The 20,656-nt window shown below is 41.5% G+C and overlaps 1 protein-coding gene across 1 annotated transcript in view; it reads left to right on the top strand.

Annotated features, from left to right (window-relative positions):
* The first annotated feature begins 6,948 nt into the window (after positions 1-6,948).
* Positions 6,949-20,656, top strand: part of TDRD6 (tudor domain containing 6) — a 24,801-nt gene continuing 11,093 nt past the window's right edge. The window contains exons 1-2 of the mRNA XM_007936297.1: positions 6,949-13,009; positions 14,672-14,787. Coding sequence (XP_007934488.1) covers positions 6,949-13,009; positions 14,672-14,787 — 6,177 coding nt within the window. The remainder of the gene's footprint in view (positions 13,010-14,671; positions 14,788-20,656) is intronic.

Raw genomic sequence — 20,656 nt, 5'->3', positions numbered from 1 at the left:
AAGAAAATGCAAAAGAAAAAAATAAAAATAAAAAAAGAGAAAAAAAAAAATCGGTGGAGGGCAGGGCAGGGCACCCAGGCTCCGTCTGAGCACACAGACTGTGATAGAGTTCCTGTGGGCCCAGAAGGTAGGTGGGAGTGGAAGATGGCCGCATCTCCATTTACCAAGAGTAACAAGAGGAATGTTGTACCTTTACAGTCTTGCAGGTCGTGAGTGTCTTTGGGGTTGCTGGAAAGCAGAACGTGTTCTTAAGCCCAAGGAATCTGCGAAAGCGCTGTCTCTTTAAATATCCAAAATAGTCAAGCCGCTTTTTAAACCTCCAAAACAGCGGCACCCTCCGGACCAGCAAAAGTCCACAGTTCAGCCCACCTTTCTCTTCACCTTCTCCGTTTGTTCCCCAGCCACCGTGCACAGTCCTCCGTGCAGTCCCTGGCTAACGGTGATTTTTAGGTTAATTCTTAGGTCCTACCACCACTTGGGACTCTCCAAACTGTCTGTGCCGTCAGGATCGCTCAGGATTGCTGCCAGACCGCAGCTCCGTCTGTCTCCTTTTTTGGTATTTTCATGCAAATTCTTCTGCTAGTTGGGGTTTAGTCCACTTGTATATCCTTCCCTTCAAGGCTCAGGGGTCCAGGATTATGTCTGTGTTAATTGGTTTCCCTTTTCTTTGTTGAAGAGGGTCTGTGCAGTCTTTCTGCCTAGTCCCCCATCTTCTGAAAGTTGCCCTATACTTTCATCCATCACCCGTCTGTCAGTTTATTTTGCTGTGGTGGCTTGAATGTTGCTGTGATGCTAGAAACTATCCCAATGGTATTTCAAATATCAACAGACTCACCCATGGTGGACAGGTTTCAGTGGAGTTTCCAGACTAAGACAGACTAGGAAGAAAGGCCTGGCCATCTACTTCCAAAAACTGTTGTTGTTGTTGTTATATGCCATCGAGTCGGCCCCGACTCATAGCGACCCCTCCTTGGGTTCCAAAAACTAGCCAGTGAAAATCTTATGAATTAGCACAGAACACTGTCCCTCTGGACTTGCTCACTTGGGACAAATCATCATGAGGGATGAATTGCTGGAGGTGGTGGTTGTTATTAAGAGCTGTTGACTTGGCTCCTACTCATAGCAACCCTACAGACAACAGAACAAAACACAGCCTAGTCCTGCACCAGCCTCACAATCCTTGCAATGCCTGAGCCCATTGTTGCAGCCACTGTGTCAGTCCTTCTTGTTGAGAGCCTTTGCCTTTTGTGGTGACCCTCCACTTTACCAAAGATAATATCCTTCTCCAGGGAGTGGTCCTTTCTGATTAAATGTAGCTGAGACAAAGTCTGGCCATTCTCACTTCCAAGGAACATTCCAGATGTACTTCTTCCAGGACAGATTTGTTCATTCTTCTGCCATTCCACGGTACTTCCAGTATTCTTTGCTAACACCACAACTCAAAAGCATCAACTCTTCTTAGGTTTTCCTTATTCATTATACAGCTTTCATATAGGTGCTCTGGTATCATAGTGCCTAAGGCACTTGACTGCTAACCAGAAGGCTGGTTCAAACCCACCAGCCACTCCTTGGAAGGAAGATTGGGCAGTCTACTTCTGCAGTGATACTGCCTCAGAAACTCAAGGAGTGTTTGCTATGAGTCAGGTCTGATTCAATGACACGTAACAACAACACAATAACAACATCTGCTTTCACATGCATATGAGGCGATTGAAAATAGCATGGCTTTGATTAGGCACACCTTAGTCTTCAAAAGGACATCTTTGCTCTTCAGCAATTTAAAGTCTTTTGCAGCAAATTTTCCCAGTGCAATACATCATGTGGTTTCTTTCTTTCTTTTTATTAAATTTTATTGTGATTTGGGTGAAAGTTTACAGAGCAAATGCATCTTCCATACAGCAGTTCACATACACTTTGTCTTATGACATTGACTGTAATCTCCCACAGTGCAACAGCTCTCCTCCCACTTCCTCCCCATACCTACCTCTTCCCTGTGTCCTTCCCTCCCATGCACTCCTACCCTCTAGGCTGTCTCCCTGTGCATACACAGCCCTTCTATTCTCCCATGATTGATCTCTCCAAGGAGTGTATCTACCGAATGAAAATGTTCAGCTCATATGCCTGTCTTCTGTTTGGCTGGGAGGCCCTGTCTGCTTTCTAGATTGCTGCTTCCATTGGTGTTGATTGTGAATCCAAGTAATATGAAATCTTTGACAACTTCAATCTTTTCTCCATTTATCGTGATGCTGCTTATTGGTCCAGTTGTGAAGACTTTTGTTTTCTTTATGTTGAGGAGAAGGATATTATGCTTCATAATATATGGGTATACTGCAGACTGTAGTCTTTAATCTTCATCAGTAAGTGCTTCAAGTCATCTTCACTTTCAGCAAGCAAGGTTGTATTGCCTGCATATCACAGGTTGTTAATGAGTCTTCCTCCAATCCTCATGCCATGTTTTTCTTCATATAGTCCAGCTTCTCAGATTATTTGGTCAGCATACAGACTGAATAAGTATGGTGAAAGGATACCACCCTGATATGACTGAATAAGTATGGTGAAAGGATACCACCCTGATACACTCCCTTCCTGACTTTAAACCATGTAGTATCCCCTTGTTCTGTTTGAATGACAGCCTTCTAGTCTATGTACAGGTTCCTCATGAGCACAAGCAAGTGTTCTGGAATTCTCATTCTTCTCAGTGTTATCCATAATTTGTTAGGATCCACACAAATTCTTTGCATAGTCAATAAAACACAGGCATCTTTCTGGTATTCTGTGCTTTCAGCCAAGATCCATCTGACATCAGCAGTGATATCCCTTGTTCCATTTCCTCTTCTGAATCCAGATTGCATTTCTGGAAGTTCTCTGTCAACATACTGCTGCGACCATTTTTGAATTATATTCAGCAAAATTTTGCTTGTGTGTGGTATTAATGATATTGTTTGATAATTCCCACATTCTGTTTGATCACCTTTCTTTGGAATAGGTACAAATATGGATCTCTTCCAGTCAGCTGGCCAGGTAGCTGTCTTCCAAATTTCCTGGTATAGATGAGTACGTGCCTCCAGTGTGGTATCCATTTGTTGAAACCTCTCAATGGATATTCCACTAATTCCTGGAGCCTTGTTTTTTGCCACTTCCTTCAGTGCAGTTTTGACTTCTTCCTTCAATTCCACTGGTTCTTGATCATATGCCACCTCCTGAAATAAATGAAAGTCAACCAATTCTTTTTGGTATAGTGACTCTGTGTATTCCTTCCATCTTCTTTTGATGTTTCCTGCATCATTCAATATTTTTCCCATAGAATCTTTCAATATTGCAACTTGAAGCTTAAATTTTTTCCCCCCAATTCTTTCAGCTCTGGTAGCATAGTGGCTAAGACACTTGCCTGCTGACCAGACGGCTGGCGGTTCAAACCCACCAGCCACTCCTCGGAAGGAAGGTTGGGCAATCCTACTTCCGTAGTGATACTGCCTCGGAAACCCAAGGAGGGGTCGCTATGAGTCGGGGGGCGACTCGACGGCACATAACAACAACAACAACAACAATTCTTTCAGCTTGAGAAATCCTGAGTGTGTTCTTCCCTTTTGTTTTTCTAACTCCAAGTCTTTGCATATTTCATTATAATAATTGATTTTGTCTTCTCGAACTGCTCTTTGAAATCTTCTCTTTTATCCTGTCGATTCTTCCATTTGCTTTAGCTACTCTCCATTCAGCTCTGGTAGCGTAGTGCCTAAGGCACTTGAGTGCTAACCAGAAGGTTGGCGGTTCAAACCCACCAGCCACTCCTCGGAAGGAAGATGGGGCAATCTACTTCCGTGGTGATACTGCTTTGGAAACCCAAGGAGGGGTCGCTATGAGTCGGGTCTGACTTGATGCCACATAACAACAACAACAACTCTCCATGCAAGGGCAAGTTTCAGAGTCTCTTCTGACATCCATTTTGGTCTTTTCTTCCTTTCTTGTCTTTTTAATGATCTTTTGCCCTGGATGATGTTTTTGATGTCACCCCACCGTTCATCTGGTTTTTGGTCATTGGTGTTCAATGTGTCAAATCTATTCTTCAAATGGTCTCTAAATTCAGGTGAGATATATTCAAGGTCATATTTTTGATCTTGTGGACTTGTTTCGTCTTCATCTTGAACTTGCATATGAGCAGTTGATGATCTGTTCCACAGTCAGCTCCTGGTCTCATTTTGGCTGAAGATACTGAGTTTCTCCATCCCCTCTTTCCATAGATGTAGTTGATCTGATTCCTATGTATTCACATGTATAGCTACAGGTTATGTTGTTGAAAAAAAGGTATTTGTAATGAATAAGACATTGGTCTTGCAAAATTCTATCATGCGATCTCCAGCATCATTTCTATCACCAAGGCCATGTTTTCCAACTACTGGTAATCCTTCTTTGTTTCCAGTTTTTGCATTCCAATCACCAGTAATAATCAATACCTCTTGATTGCATATTTGGTTAATTTCAGTCTGCAGAAGTTGGAAGAAATCTTCAATTTCCTTGTTTTTGGCTTTGGTGGTTGGTGTATAAATTTGAATAAAAGTAGTAGTAACTGTACTTCCTTTTAGGTGTAGGGATATTATCCTGTCATTGACAGCATTGTGCTTCAGGATAGATCTTGAAACATTTTTTGTGATCTTGAATGCCACGCTTTTCCTCTTCAATTTGTCATTCTCCACATAGTAGATCATATGGTTGTCTGATTCAAAATGGCCAAAACCTGTCCATTCCAGTTCACTAATGCCTAGGATATTGTTCTTTATGCATTCCATTTCATTTTTAACAACTTCCAATTTTCCTAGGTTTATACTTCATACAACAGCAACATACTTCATACATTCCATGTTCCAGTTAGTAATGTTTACAGCTGTTTCTTCTTATTTTGAGTCATGCCCCATCAGCAAGTTAAAGTCCTGAAAGCTTTACTCCATCCACATCATTGAGGCTTATCTTCCCACACTATATCAGACAATGTTTCAGAGTTATTCATGAACTTTTCCAGTAATACATCACACAGTGTGTCACTGCTATTCATAAGGTTTTCACTGGCCAATTCTTTGAGAAGTGGATGGCCACTTGCTGCTTCTAAGTTAGTCTGGAAGCTCTGCTGAAATCTGTCCACCATGGGTGGCCCTGTTGGTATCTGAAATACACATGGACATTTTAACAGCCTCTCAGCAACACATAAGCCACCACAGTACAACAAACTGACAGAGGAGTTGTAGAATTGCTGGAGGAGGACACTGCATTTGGTCTTGCATTGTAAGACCAGCTACTCTTAGTAAAATGAATCAGCACAATACCTGCAATAATGGCCTCAAATGTGAGGATAACTCAAGACTTGCAAGGTTTAGTTCTGTTGTAAAGTTGCCATAAATCTACTTGATGGCAGCTATCTACTCTCATGTTTTATTTTAACCCTCATTATAACTCTATCAATTCAGATAATCAGCTTCATTAGTGGCAACACTAGGAGAGTGGGAGAGGTGAGAATGCACCTCCTGACACAGAAGGGGTGCCCTTGGGCAGAGAGGTCTCCCCATTGGTCAATGGGAAAGTGAAGGGCTCGAGCTCCGGGACCCTGGAGCAGCCCAGGAGGCAGTGTGGGTCCTGGCCACTCTGCTTACCAGGAGTGTGCGCTGATGGGTCCCAACTACCCGGGTGACACCATAAGTACGCACTGGGTGAAACCAACCCTAGTGATACCATGGCGCTTCAGAGAACGTAAGTTAAAGAACAAAGATGTTACTTTGAAGACTAAGGTGCACTTGACCTCAAGTCATTGTCTTTTCATGTGCCTCATATGCACGTGAAAGCTGGACAATAAATAAGACCAGAGAAGAATTGGTTCATTTGAATTGTAGCGGAGAACAATGAATAAACCAAAGATTGCCAGAAGAAAGAATAAATCTGTCTTGGAAGAAGTACAGTTGGAATGCTCCTTGGAAGTAAGAAGGGCCAGACTTTGTCTCCCCTACATGGTCATGTTATCAGGAGGGATCGGTCCCTGAAGAAGCATAGCATGCTGGTAAAGTAGAGAGTCAGAGAAAAGGGGGAAGACCCTAAAAGAGATGGATTGACACAGTGACTGCAACACTGCACTCAAGCATAGCAACAACTGAGGATGGCGCGGCATCAGGGCAATGTTTCATTCTGTTGTACATAAGGTCGCTATGAGTCCAAACTCACTCCACAGCGCCTTAGAACGTAACTTCTAGCCCAAGGCACAAATACGCCGAGTGAGCAAAAGAACAGACTCTAAGCCCCACCATCGGGACGCAAACGCACCTGCACTGCTCAAGCTTGGAATCCGGTTGCGCTGTCTCCGTAGGCGAGCGGGTTTCCCAGGGTCCTCTTGAGGTCCAGCCCCTAACTCCTGCATCTCCATTTCTTGATCGCTCTTTGAGAATTACAGTGCCTACCTAGCACGCAGCCTAGCACGCAGCGCAGACGAAAGGAAATGACTTTTCGTTTGATCCTAAGCAGAGCCCCAAAGCCAGACCTCAGCACTTTGTCGAAGGCGCTCAGAGAAGAAGCACATTGTATCCCAATCCTCCTTACCTCATTGCCTCCAGAATGTCCTTCGATGTCCCCTCAGTCCTTAGCCAAATCCTCAGCCCCTGTTTGGCACAGTCCACTCCCTGGCTGCTCAAGTAGGCCGGGTCTGCAGCCCGCGGAAGGAAACTGGACTCCGCGCGCCACAAATTCCTGTGCGGCTGCGCAACTGTGAGCGGTTGGTCTGGCCGCCGGATTTACCAGTTCGTGGGATTTTGTGAGTCCCGGTGCTCAAGGGGCGCTGCGCCGGGTTTCCTTTCGGTTCTCTATTCTTTTGGGCCAGGTTTTGTGGGACTTTCCTTGCAGCACGGCGGGGGGTTTCACAGCCCTAACGAGGGTCCCTGACCGCTCGGTGCGCGGTGGCCGTGCCGCTCCGCGGAGATGTGCTCGACTTCCTTGCTGCCGACGCCGGGAGCCTCGCTAGCCCTGCAGGTGTCCTTCGTGGATGTGCAACCCGAGGTGATCCCGGTACAGCTATGGGGGCTGGTGGGCGAGCGGCGGGAAGAGTACGTGCGGCTGAGCCAGGAGATCCAGGAGGCGGCGGCCACGTGCGGCGCGTGGGGGCTGGGTGGCGCCTCAGCCTCACGGGGTGAGCTGTGCCTGGTGCAGGTGGGATTGATGTGGCATCGTTGCCGCATAGTCAGCCGGCAGGCGCAGGAGACCCGCGTCTTCCTCCTGGACGAGGGCCGCACCATCAAAGCGGGTGCTGGCTCCTTGGCGCCCGGGCGCAGCGAGTTCTTCCACCTGCCCTCCGAGGTGCTGGGCTGCGTGTTGGCGGGCTTGGTGCCTGCGGCCCGCGGCGGCGTTGGCGGGGGCGAGCCCCAGCATTGGCCATCCAGTGCCGTGGACTTCCTTAGCAGCCTGCAGGGCAAGGAAGTGCACGGGCGGGTCCTGGACGTGCTGCACCCCCATCGCCTGGTCCTTTTGGAGGTGCCTGGTCTGTTCCAGCAGATGCAGGAGCTCGGCCTGGCTCGCCTGGTGCCCGACAGCCTCTTCCGCTCCTTGCTGAAGCGCTACCTCAAAGCGGCCGCTGAAGGCATGGGCCCCGGGACACCCGTTCTCCCACGAGTCCTGCCTAAGCAAGAACAACTTGGTCTAGATTACTTCTATCCCCAGCTGCAAATGGGCGTGACGGAGCCAGTAGTGGTAACCCAAGTATGCCATCCCCACCGCATTCACTGCCAGCTTCGCAGCCTCTCGCAGGAGATTCGCCACCTCTCTGAGAGCATGGCCCAGGTATACCACGGGTCGAAGAGGACAGGAGATGAGAACTGTACCAGAGCCACCTGGGAGGAGAGGGAGGGAAAGGAAGAGAACCCAGACAAGCCAGGTGCTCCTTGTGCTTCCTGTGGACTAGATGGACATTGGTACAGGGCGCTCTTGCTTGAAACTTTTCGGCCACAGTGCTGTGCCCAGGTCCTTCACGTAGACTATGGAAGAAAAGAGTTAGTGAGTTGTAGTAGTCTTCGGTACTTGCTGCCTGAGTATTTCCGGATGCCTGTGGTGACCTACCCTTGTGCTTTGTATGGACTCTGGGACCGTGGGAGAGGCTGGTCTAGATCACAGATTGGTGACCTGAAAGCACTGATACTGGGCCAGGCAGTGAATGCAAAGATTGAATTTTATTGTTCCTTTGAGCATGTGTACTATGTCACACTGTATGGAGAAGATGGAATTAATCTTAACTGTGTATTTGGAGTACAGTCATGTTGCTTGGCTGACAGATTCCTTCAGAATCAGGGGATAGATGAGGAAGAGGAGGAGGAAGAAGAAACAGAAACAGCTCTTCACTCTCAGTCTCTTTCTGAAGAAATGGATGAAGAGATTTCACTCCCCACCTTAAGATCTATCAGGTTAAAGTTGAATGCCTTCTATGATGCCCAGGTAGAGTTTGTTAAAAATCCTTCTGAGTTTTGGATTAGGTTGAGGAAACACAATGGCACCTTCAACAAGTTGATGAGGAGAATGTGTAGTTTCTATTCCTCGGCCACTAAGCTGAAAGGTGTAGTTTTGAAACCTGAACCTGATGACCTTTGCTGTGTCAAGTGGAAAGAAAATGGCTATTATCGGGCCACCGTCACCCGATTAGATGACAAAAGTGTAGATGTATTCCTGGTTGACCGAGGCAATTCAGAAAATGTAGACTGGCATGACGTAAGAATGTTGCTTCCTCAGTTTAGGCGGCTACCAATATTGGCTCTGAAGTGCACTCTAGCAGATATTTGGCCTTTGGGGAAAAGTTGGAGTCAGGAAGCAATTTCCTTCTTTAAAAAGACTGTGCTCCACAAAGAATTAGTTATACATGTCCTTGATAAGCAAGATCATCAATATATTATTGAGATTCTTGATGAATCAAGAACTGGGGAAGAAAACATCAGTAAAGTAATTGCTCAAGGTGGATATGCCAAGTATCAGGAATTTGAAACAAAGGATCACATCCCACTAAGTGCCCACTCCCCAGGGCATATTTCAAGCCATTTTACTGCAGAGCATAGCAAAATATCTTCTATCAGGAAGGTAGAAATAGACCAGGGAGGAAAGCCAGATCTTAAAACTACAATTTCAGAAGTTTTGACTGGCAAAACAGTTGTTACAAATGTTTCAGCTGGACTGGGTTTTCAGGAAAAAGAGAAAAGAACATCTGTTTATACTTCACTTACACAGAATTCCTTGAAAATTAAGCCAGGTTCTTCTTATAAAGGAGAGCTAGAAGTTGGAAGTACAGTAGAAGTCACAGTGTCTTATGTTGAAAACCCTGGCTATTTCTGGTGCCAGCTGACTAGGAACATTCAAGGTTTTAGAACTCTAATGTGTAATATTCAGGACTATTGCAAAAATATAGCTACTCCTTATCAGGGAACCACCCCAGCTTGTTTGGTAAAAAGAACAGTAAATGGAAAATGGTCCAGAGCTCTGATTAGTGGGGCACAATCTGCAGAGCATGTCAAAGTAATATTTGTAGATTATGGAGACAAAGACATGGTCTCCGTGAAGAATATTTACTCAATTAGTGAAGAGTTTCTTAAGGTTAAGGCTCAGGCTTTTAGATGCAGTCTGTATAATTTAATTCAACCAATTGGTCAGAATCCTTCTGTTTGGGATGAAAAGGCAATACAAGCTTTTAGTGAGTTTATAGATAATGCATGGGAAGGGAATCTAGAATTAAAATGCACAATATTTGCTTTGGCGTCTGTAAATGATGAAGAACTCTTTAATGTTGTAGATTTGCTAACACCTTTTCAGAGTGCATGCCACACTTTGGTAGAAAAGGGACTTGCAAGACCAGTAAAACTTAAGAAGCCTCTAGAGCCCTCTTTTCGGCTACACTCCTACTACTATTCTACACATGATATGAAAATTGGAAGTGAGGAGTCAGTGTACATAACACATGTTGATGACCCTTGGACATTTTATTGTCAACTGGCAAGAAATGCAAACATTTTGGAACAGTTATCATACAATATTACACAATTAAGTAAAGTTTTACTGAATTTAAAAACATCTCCGTTGATCTGTGGAACCTTGTACCTTGCCAAGTATACTGATGAAAACTGGTACAGGGGGATAGTAGTAGAAAGAGAACCAAATAAAATCTTCTTTGTTGATTTTGGGAATGTTTATATAGTAACAAATGATGATCTGCTTCCTATACCTAGTGATGCATATGATGTCTTACTTTTACCTATGCAAGCTGTTAAATGTTCATTATCTGATATTCCTAATCATATACCAAAAGAAGTTACAGCATGGTTTCAGGATACTATTTTAGATAAGTCACTAAAGGCATTGGTTGTAGCAAAAGATCCAGATGGAAGACTCATTATAGAACTGTATGATGGCAGTATTCAAATTAATGCTAATATTAATGAGAAGTTAGAGCTACTTGGTTACAACGATAGAGCAAGGAAAACAGAAGAAAGTAAAACACTCCTCTATACAGCTGAAACTCTTGAAGAAAAAAATAAAAATATGAAGTTGTTACCTACAGAACATTTAAGTAAATCAGTAGAGGACAAATTATACAGGATGGAGATCTTGGGAGAATCATACACACCTAAAATAAGCTCAGTGTGTAAAGAACCCAAACTTTTACAGAGTGCAACAAAGACAAACTTAGTCCCTAAACATCAGAACTCCATGGGAGATAAAAATAACCTAGTGTCTCTATTAACAACTGAAAAGAAGGAAGGAATTTTTGCTAAGTCACCATTGAAGGCCGCAAAACTAGAAGCCATTGCTTCAGAGAGAAAAACAGGAGAATATAATAAAGATATACCTCTTAAATTTTCTGAGCTCCCTCAGAAGACTATATTGCCTGGTTTTAAAACATCTGTTTATGTTTCTCACATAAATGACCTTTCAGACTTTTATGTTCAACTAATGGAAGATGAAGCTGAAATTAATCATCTTTCCAAGAGATTAAACAATGTTAGAACAAGACCTGAATATTATGCAGGTCCACCTTTGCAAAGAGGAGATATAATATGTGCCATTTTTCCGGAAGACAATTTATGGTATCGGGCTGTGGTCAAGGATCAACAAACTGATGACCGTTTATCTGTACAGTTTATAGATTATGGCAATGTTTCTGTGGTTTGTACTAACAAAATAGGTACACTTGACCTAATCAATGCAATGTTGCCAGGACTGTGCATTCATTGCTCGTTAAAGGGATTCTGGGATTCTGAGATTATAAACTGTAAGGAAATGATGCATTACTTTTCCCAAAGAACAGATGAGGCTCAAATAAGATGTGAATTTGTTAAATTTCGAGATAGATGGGAAGTTATTCTTGCTGATGAACATGGGATCATAGCAGAAGATATGATTAGCAGATACGCTTTCAGTGAGAAATCTCAAGGAGGACTTTCTACTCGAGTAATTAAAGGCACCCATTCAAAGCCTATTAACTCAAACATTGACATTTCAGTATTTCTTAATTGGTATAATCCAGAGATGAAGGTAGTAAGAGCTTATGCATCTGTGATAGAGGGACCTGAGTACTTTTGGTGTCAATTTGCTGATACTGAGAGACTTCAGTATTTAGAAGCTGAAGTACAAACTGCTGGACAACTTGTAGCAAAGTGGAGAAATTGTATCACATATCCTCATATTGGAGATCCTTGCATAGTGAAATATAGAGAAGATGGACAATATTACAGGGCACTTATCACCAATGTTTGTGAAGATTATCTTGTATCTGTCAGGCTTGTGGACTTTGGAAACACTGAAGACTGTGTGGACCCAAAAGCACTCTGGAATATTCCTTCTGAACTTCTGTTGGTTCCCATGCAAGCTTTTCCATGTTGCCTCTCAGGATTTAATATTTCAGAAGGAGTGTGCCCTCCAGAGGGAAATGACTATTTTTTTGAAATAGTAACAGAAGATGTGTTGGAACTAACGATATTGCAGATCAAAAGGGATGTTTGTAATATCCCTTTAGCAATTGTTGACTTGAAAAGCAAGGGTGAAAGTATTAACGAGAAAATGAAGAAATATTCTAAGATTGGTATTACTGACGGTGATCTATCCTATGAAAAATGTGGTCCAGAGAGAAAGGGAGCTTTTGGGTACCTTAGTCCTGATGTTGGACCTAAGAAACAACGTAGTAAAACTCAACAGGATGAAGCACTGCGTGTGGAACCACAGATAGATGAAATCTCTGAAAAAATTGAAGAGGATTTAAATATTATTGAAAGTAAACCATGTAAATCCTATGACCATGAAACTAATGATAGTTTTGAAGCTTTTGAAAACTCATGCACAGATAAAATTGGTAGTGATGTTCTAGAAGGTGAAGTAGAGGGTCATTTGGTTGACAAAACAAAGCTTGATAAATACCTAAGTATGAGACATAACAAATTGTCACCTTGTGCTAGTGAAACAAAGGAGGTATCAGAACTGAATTCACTTGAGTTGCCACTTTCTCCTGATGGTGAACCAAAAGACTTCTTAGAACTAGAGTCCATTGAGTTGCAGCTTTCATTACTTGGGAAGGAAGATAAAGAAGAGCTTGCCCTGGTGCCACCAATTATGCCACTTTCCCCAGGTGGTGATGCAGAAGCCACCCTGGAGCCCTTTACAGAACAGCTTCCACACAGTGATGAAGCTGAGAAACAACCAGAACTGGGACTACATCTATCTCTAGATGACAAAATAAACCCTTTGCCTTTAAAACTTAGTCAGAAAGCCCAAGAGTCTGTGTGTGCTGCGGACACCAGAAAGTCAAGTTGCGTGGAATGTTTTGATGAGCCGCTCAGGTTACCATTGAATCTACATGGAAAGAATTGTAATCCCAAAATGCCAATCAAAATGAATATATTTGAAGAGGAATTGACAGAATGTAACAGGGATGCCATTTCTTCATTAATTTCTTTGTTCTCTGAAGAGGAATCTGGAGAGGAAAGGAAATACAATAATGCTTTACCAGATCATGTCTCAGGTATGTGGATTTTTTTTTTGTCATTTTTATTTAAATTTTGTTTGATGGCTTGCAGCAATACTTACTTATCTTAAGAAAAAGAGAATCTTACATGGAATTTTTTAAAATTAATTTTTTTAGTGGGGAAAGATTAAAACCTAGGCAATGAATCAGATTTGGATTTTATGAAGGGCATTTTAAACATAGGGGGAAATAACTTGTGAAAACAATGTACAATACTACTTTATAGGCTGGCTGAAATGCTGAATTGTTAATTTTCTATTTTAAAATAGAGTGCTTCAAATCTATATATCTCCAAAGGTAATCACATTTAAAATGTAAATAAATCATCTTTAAAATCAAAAGGTTATATTTTTTTGTAAGTTAGGAAAACAGTATTCCTTTGCCAAGCACTATTTAGGCATGAATTTAAAATAGGGATCATTGTAGCAGAGGTTCAAATTTAAATGTTCTGTTTCATTTAGACACTCAAATAAAAAATAGATTTAGGGAGACTATATTAATAAAATGAATAAAGCTTGGAGTCATGAATAAAGCTTGGAGAAGTTGTCATTAACATATATATATATATATATATATATATATATACACACACACACACACACACACACACATATATATATATATATATATTACTGCTCTTTTCTACTTTAAAAGCTTTGAAAGTTACATTAAATGGCTAATGTTCAGGGTTTTTAAATAATCAATGTTAGACTTTTTAGATGTAAATTTTTTATATTATTAAATTGGAACTATTGTACAAAATGTAAAAAAATAGAATAAAGAGAATGAAAATCACCATAATCCTACTACCAAGAAATGACCATTACGAACACTCTGGTGTACCTTTTTCTTGTCATCTTTTACTCTTTCTGCATGTGTCTAATCAAATCCATTGCTATCAAGTTGATTCCAACTCATAGTGACCCTATAGGACAGAGTAGAACTGCCACGTAGGGTTTCCAAGGCTATAATCTTTGCAGAAGCAGACTGCCACATCTTTCTCCCATGGAGCAGCTGGTGGGTTCAAACCTCTGACCTTTTGGTTAGTGGCTGAGTGTTTTAACCACTGCACCATCAGCGTTCCTGTGTGTGTGTCTGGCTACATATAATTTTTAAAAAATAAATAGAGACCATACACTATTGAATCTTAAATTTTAACCCCTTAAATACGCTTTCAGAATATTTTTAATTGGATAGTATGCAATCCTGTGGATATACCATAATTTATTTAAATGTTGCCCTAGCATTAGGTACTTAATTCTCATTATCACATTTCAATGATAGTAAGTACTGACTTTGTGACAAGAATAAATATCTGCTCACTTACTGCTGTTTCATTATTGAAATGGCTCTTGTAACAATAGATCACACCACTTGCAGCAACAGTACCATGTTGTAGCAGTAATTTTCATTGTTAGAAATCAGGTTCACATCCCTATGATGGTGGTGTTTCTAAGGGAATTATATGGCGATGAGACACTGGAAAAATTTTACATAAAATCAAGGAAAAGGGACAAAATTAGTACACATTATACTGGTGTACTGATTAGCTAATATTGATTATACAGGAATATTAAATGCAGATGGAAAATGTTTTGCTTGTGTATCTACTACTAAAGAATTAAGTCTTCACTTTGTTCAATTTAGCAGCTCAACCAGAGAGCACTTATGCACTGAAAGGATTCACAGTTGGATCCAAATGTGTTGTGTGGTCAAGTTTAAGAAACACGTGGTCAAAGTGTGAGATTTTGGAAATAGCTGAAGAAGGCACAAGGGTAAGTGAAATTTAAGTACTTTATCTCAAAATGTACTAGCAGACTGTTAAGAAAATTTTATCAAGCTTTGACATACAAGAGAATACAATTGAATGGATGTTAGCTACTCATTCCCCCTGGTTAATTAATGCAGTGCAAAAATCCAGACTATTATTCAAATTTATGCACCAACCACCAAAGCCAATGATGAAGAAATTGAAGATTTTTTTTATCAACTTCTGCAGTCTGAAATTGACTAAACATTCAGTGATGATGTATTGATTATTACTGGTGATTGGAATGCAAAAGTTGGAAACAAATATAACCAGTAGTTGAAAGAAAATGTGGCCTTGGTGGTAAAAATTATGCTGAAGATTGCATGATAGAATTTTGCAAGACCAATGACTTACTCATTACAAATACCTTTTTCAACAACATAAATGGTGGCTTTCACCAGATGGAGTGAAAAAAGCATTTGACTGCTAACCAGAAGGCTGGTGGTTCAAACCCACCAGCCACTCCTCAGAAGGAAGATTGGGCAATCTACTGCTGTAGAGATACTGCCTTGGAAACCCAAGGAGGGGTCGCTGTGAGTCAAATTGACTCAATGGCAGTGAGTTTCATTTTTGGTTTTGGTATCACCTGATGGAATACACAGTAATCAAATGGGCTACATCTGTGGAAAGAGACAATAGAGATGCTCAGTATCTTCAGCCAAAGCAAGGCCAGGAGCTGACTGTGGAACAGACCATCAACTGCTCATATGCACGTTTAAATTGAAGCTGAAGATAACTGGAAGAAATTGTTGGAAGGAATACACAGAGTCACTGTATCAAAAAGAATTGATTGATATCCATCCATTTCAGGAGGTGGCATGTGAATACGAGCCAATGGTAGTGAAGAAAGAAGTTGAAGCTGCAATGAAGCAATTGGTGAAAAACAAGCCTCCAGGAATTGACGGAATACCTTTGAGATGTTTCACCAAACCGATGCCATGCTGAAGACACTTACTTGTCTATGTCAATAAATTTGGAAGATAGTGACCTGGCAAACTGACTAGAAGAGATCCTTATTTGTAGCCATTCCAAAGAAAGGTGATCCAACAAAATGTGGAAATTATCAAATAATATCATTAACATAACATGCTAGAAAAATCTTGCTGAAAATAATTCAAAAATGGTTGCAGCAGTATATTGACAAGGAACTTCCAGAAATGCAAATTGGATTCAGGAGAAGACATGGAATGAAGAGATATCAATTGCTGATGTCAGATGGATCTTGGCTGAAAGCAAAGGATACCAGAAAGATGTTTACTTGTGTTTTATTGCCTACAAAAAGGCATTTGATTGTGAGGATCATAAAAAATTATGGATAACATTGAGAAGAATGGGAATTCAGAACACTTGTGCTGATGAGGAACCTGTACATAGACCAGGAGGCTGCTGTTCGAACAGAACAATGGGATGCCACATGGTTTACAACCAGGAAGGGAGTGCGTCAGGTTTGTATCCTTTCACCATGCTTATTCAATCTATATGCTGAGCAAATAATCTGAGAAGCTAGACTATATGACGAAGGACATGGCGTCAGGATTGGAGAAAGACTCATTAACAAACTGCGATTTGCAGGTGACACAACCTTCCTTCCTGAAAGTGAATATGATTTGAAGCACTTACTAATGAAGAGTAAAGACCACAGTCTGCAGTATGGATTACTCCTCAATATAAGGAAAATGAAAATTCTCACAACTGGACCAGTAAGTGGCATCATGATAAATGGAGAAAAGATTGAAGTTGTCATAGATTTCATATTACTTGGTTCCACAATCAACACCAATGGGAGCAGCAGTCAAGAAATTAGACAACATATTGCATTGGGCAAATTTGTGAAAAACTTTGTTCTGGTTACCTAGTACCACTCTGACAGGAATATACCACAAATGGGATGGCTTGAACAAACAGGAGTTTATTCTCTTGCAGTTTGGGAGGCTAGCAGTCCAAGTTCAAAGTGCCAGGCTCTAGGGGCTGTGTGAAAGCCCTTCTACCTTGGGCTTTGTCTCTGCCTCTAGCTCCTGGCCTACTGAAGCTAGAGGCCATCTCTTCACTCTGACAGCTACTGGCTGCTGAGGCTAACAAGCCCAAGGTCAACAAATACAATGGCATAGTCCCAATGTTACCAAACTACATGGCAGGCCATTAATTCAAGTCCATTGTAAGTCCCAAGGTCACTAGAGCATGATAGGCTGCAGAACAATGACATGGCTACATGCAGGGTCCAAGCGTGCCATAGGCTAGAGACCATCCCCAAAGCTGTTTCTTATATACGGAAGCAGACCCCATCCCTAAAGCAGCTTCTCAGCTGCTTGTAGTAGGTCCCACCATGGAGCTGATTGGCAGTGTCATCATGGGGAATAACTACCACTAGCTGCCCAGCTACTCAACCAGGCGCAGCCAAGTTGACACACAAACTTAACCACCGCAGACCTCTTTAAAGGGTTGAAGAGCAAAGATGTCTCTTTGAAGACTAAGGTGTGCCTTAGACTAAGGTGGTGTTTTCAGTCACCTCATATGCATGTGAAAGCTGGACAATGAACAAGGAGGACCGAAAGAAGAGTTGATGCTTTTGAGTTGTGGTGTTGGAGAAGAATATTGGAAGCACCATGGACTGCCAGAAGAACTAACAAATCTGTCCTGGAAGAAGTGTGGCTGGAATGCTCCTTGGAAGTAAGAATGGCCAGACTTCGTCTCACTTACTTTGGTCATGTTGTCAGAATGGACCATTCCCTGGAGAAGGCTATCATGCTTGGTAAAGTGGAGGGTTAGCAAAAAAGGGGAAGGCCCTCAATGAGAAGGACTGACACAGTGGCTACAACGATGAGCTCAGGTATAGCAAGGATTGTGAGGCTGGCACAGGAATGGGTAGTGTTTCATTCTTTTGTACATAGGGTTGCTATGAGTTGGAGCGAACTTGATGCCACCTAACAACAATAGCAACTTATTTAATCGTCACAATTTCAGAGGTAGGTACTATTATTATCCACATTTCACTGGTGAGAAAACAAGTACAGAGAAGTTCAATAACTTGCCTAAAGTCACACAGCCTTTATATTGTAGAGCCAAGATTTGAACCCAGCTAGTTTTTTGGTGGCTTAGTGCCTGAGGCATTTGACTGCTAACCAGAAGGCTGGCAGTTCAAACCCACCAGCCACTCCTTGGAAGGAAGATTAGCAATCTACTTCCATAGTGATACTACCTTGGGAACCCAAGGAGGGGTCACTATGAGTTGGATCTGACTCAACAGAGTGGGTTTAGTTGTTTGGTAGCCTGGCTCCAAATTCTGCACTTGTCATAGGCATTGGCGTCATCTTTGACAGGAAAGACCATGTAGGTTTGTCATTGTGACCAAGGCTCTCTATCTATAATACCAGAAATTTAGGCTTAGGGAGCATGAATGTTGTTGTTGTTGTTGGATATTGTCAGGTCAGCTCCGGCTCATAGCAACCCTACATACAATAGAGGAAAAGAGGAAAACATGGCCCATATTGTGCCAGCCTCACAGTCCTTGCTATACCTGAGCATATAAGCATCCTAACAAGAAATCATCGTGAGCTGTTGACTCCTCTTCCCTCCTGAAATCCTGTCAGTCATCAAGATGCACACTTTCCATTTCTTAGCTCTTAATTAAAAAAATTTTTTTAGCCCTGCTTAACTGAGTCTCCCTTCAACTGATTTTCCACATTGTCAGGGTAGTTTTTCAAAGCAAATCTGACTACATCATGCTTGTGTGTAAAACTTTTCAGGGACTTCCAGTTGTGTTGTGTTTCCCCTGTGATCTGAAAACCACCTGTACCAGAATAACCAGATGTATTTTTCTTTTTTTTTTTTTAAATGCATTTTATTGAAATACAATTTATGTACAGTGAAATACACAAAACTAAAGTGACATAGATCAATGCATTTTTTTGTTGTTGTTGCAGTGTTCCCTCTCCTTTCCTCCCCTCCCACCCCTGGCAATCAACAAAGAAAGTTTCCCTCCATGTATAAACCTTTCCTTGACCTTCCGCAACAACTAATACTATATTTGTCCTTCTGTGATTGACATATTTCTCTCAGCATAATGTTCTCCAAATTCATCCATATTATGTGGGGTTTTGCAGACTCTACATTATTCTTTAGTGCTGCATAGCATTCCATTGTGTGTATGTACAACAGTTTGGTTATCCACTCTTCCGCTGATGGGCATGTAGGTTGTTTCCATCTTTTTGCTATTGTAAATAGTGCTGTGATGAACATGAGTCTGCATATATCTGTTCCTGTCCTGGCTCTCACCTCTCTAGAATATGTACCTAGTAATGGGATTGCTGGATCAGATGGTATCTCCAATTCCACCTTTCTAAGGAATTGCCATACTGCTTTCCACAGTGGTTGTATCACTTCATAGTCCCACCAGCAGTGTATGAGAGTCCCAATCTCTCCACATCCCCACCAGCATTGGTTATATTCTGTCTCGTTGAACCTTGCCATCAGTGCTGAGGTGAGAGGATATCTCATTGTTTTGATTTGTATCTCTCTGATGGCCAATTATCATGAACATCTCTTCATATATTAGCTGGCCACCTGAATATCCTCCTTGGTGAAGTGTCTCTTCATGTCTTCTGTCCATTTTTCAATTGGATTGTTAATTCCTTTGCTGTTGAGGCATTGGAGTTTTCTATAAATCTTAGAGATAAGTCCCTTGCCAGATATGTTGTAGGCAAATATGAATTTGTTGCTGTCATTTTTGTTATGTGCTTTCTCGTGGTGTTGATTTCTTTGTTCCATTTAATTTTCTATGCTGAGCTTGTTTTATTTATGAATCGTGTTATCACTTCCTTTGTTGCTATTGTTTTGGTAGCTAAATATTTGTGCTGGTCCTTTTTTTTTATTTAGACGTGAAGGTTTGTCATTTTTCTTTGAGGTTACCCTGTGCTTTATAGTTTTCTTTCCAAGTTTAGAACAGTCCGTTCTATCTTGCAGTTGTCTTGACTTCCCTACCATCTAGAAGTTCTGTAACTACACAGTTTTTTCCCTCTTTTGGGTTTGTAGTTGTCCTCATTTGTTGGTTGGTGTCTGGTTCCCTGTTTACAATCTTGTAGGCTTATTTACTTTGGATACTTCCATAGCTGGGTTGGTTTTGGGGTTATATCATCATGTGTGTTAATGCTCAGTTGTTGTTTGCTGTTGTTGCTTCTCTGTCCAAAGGGCTTCCTTTAGCATCTCTTGTAAGATTGGTCTGGTTTTAATACATTCCCTTGATTTCTACTTATCTGGAAATGTCCTGATTTCACCATCATATTTGAGGGACAGTTTTGCTGGGTACATAATTCTTGGTTGGAAGTTTTTCTCTTCAGTGTTTTATATATACCATACCATTGTCTTCTTGCCTGCATGTTTTTTCTTGAAAATCTGAGCTTAGTCTTATTGGTTGGCCCTAGTAGGTAACTTTTCATTTTTCCCATGCTGCTGTCAGGATTCTTTCTTTGTCTTTGGTTTTCGTGAGTTTGATGGTGATATGTCTTGGTGATTTTCTTTCGGAGTCTATCCTATTTGGGGTTGGTTGGACTTCCTGAATGGATATATTCTCATCTTTCATCATACCAGGAAAATTCTCTTCCAACAAATCTTTGACAATTTTCTCTGTGGTTTTATTTGTATCTTCCTGTTCTGGAATTCTGATTACACATAGTTTATTCCTTTTGACGGTATTGGACATGAACGTTAGGCTTTCTTCATTTTGTTTTGATCTTTTTTTCTGATTGAACCCTTTTCAAAGAAGTATTGAGATATTTGCCTTCAATCTCCCTAATTCTGTCTTCTATTGATTCAATTCTACTCCTTTGCCTATTCAATGT

Source organism: Orycteropus afer, unplaced genomic scaffold (genome assembly GCF_000298275.1).
Source record: "Orycteropus afer afer isolate SDZICR_OR568_19922 unplaced genomic scaffold, OryAfe1.0 scaffold00034, whole genome shotgun sequence".
In the NCBI taxonomy this organism is placed as follows: domain Eukaryota; kingdom Metazoa; phylum Chordata; class Mammalia; order Tubulidentata; family Orycteropodidae; genus Orycteropus; species Orycteropus afer.
This window is presented reverse-complemented; position numbering and strand designations above follow the sequence as displayed.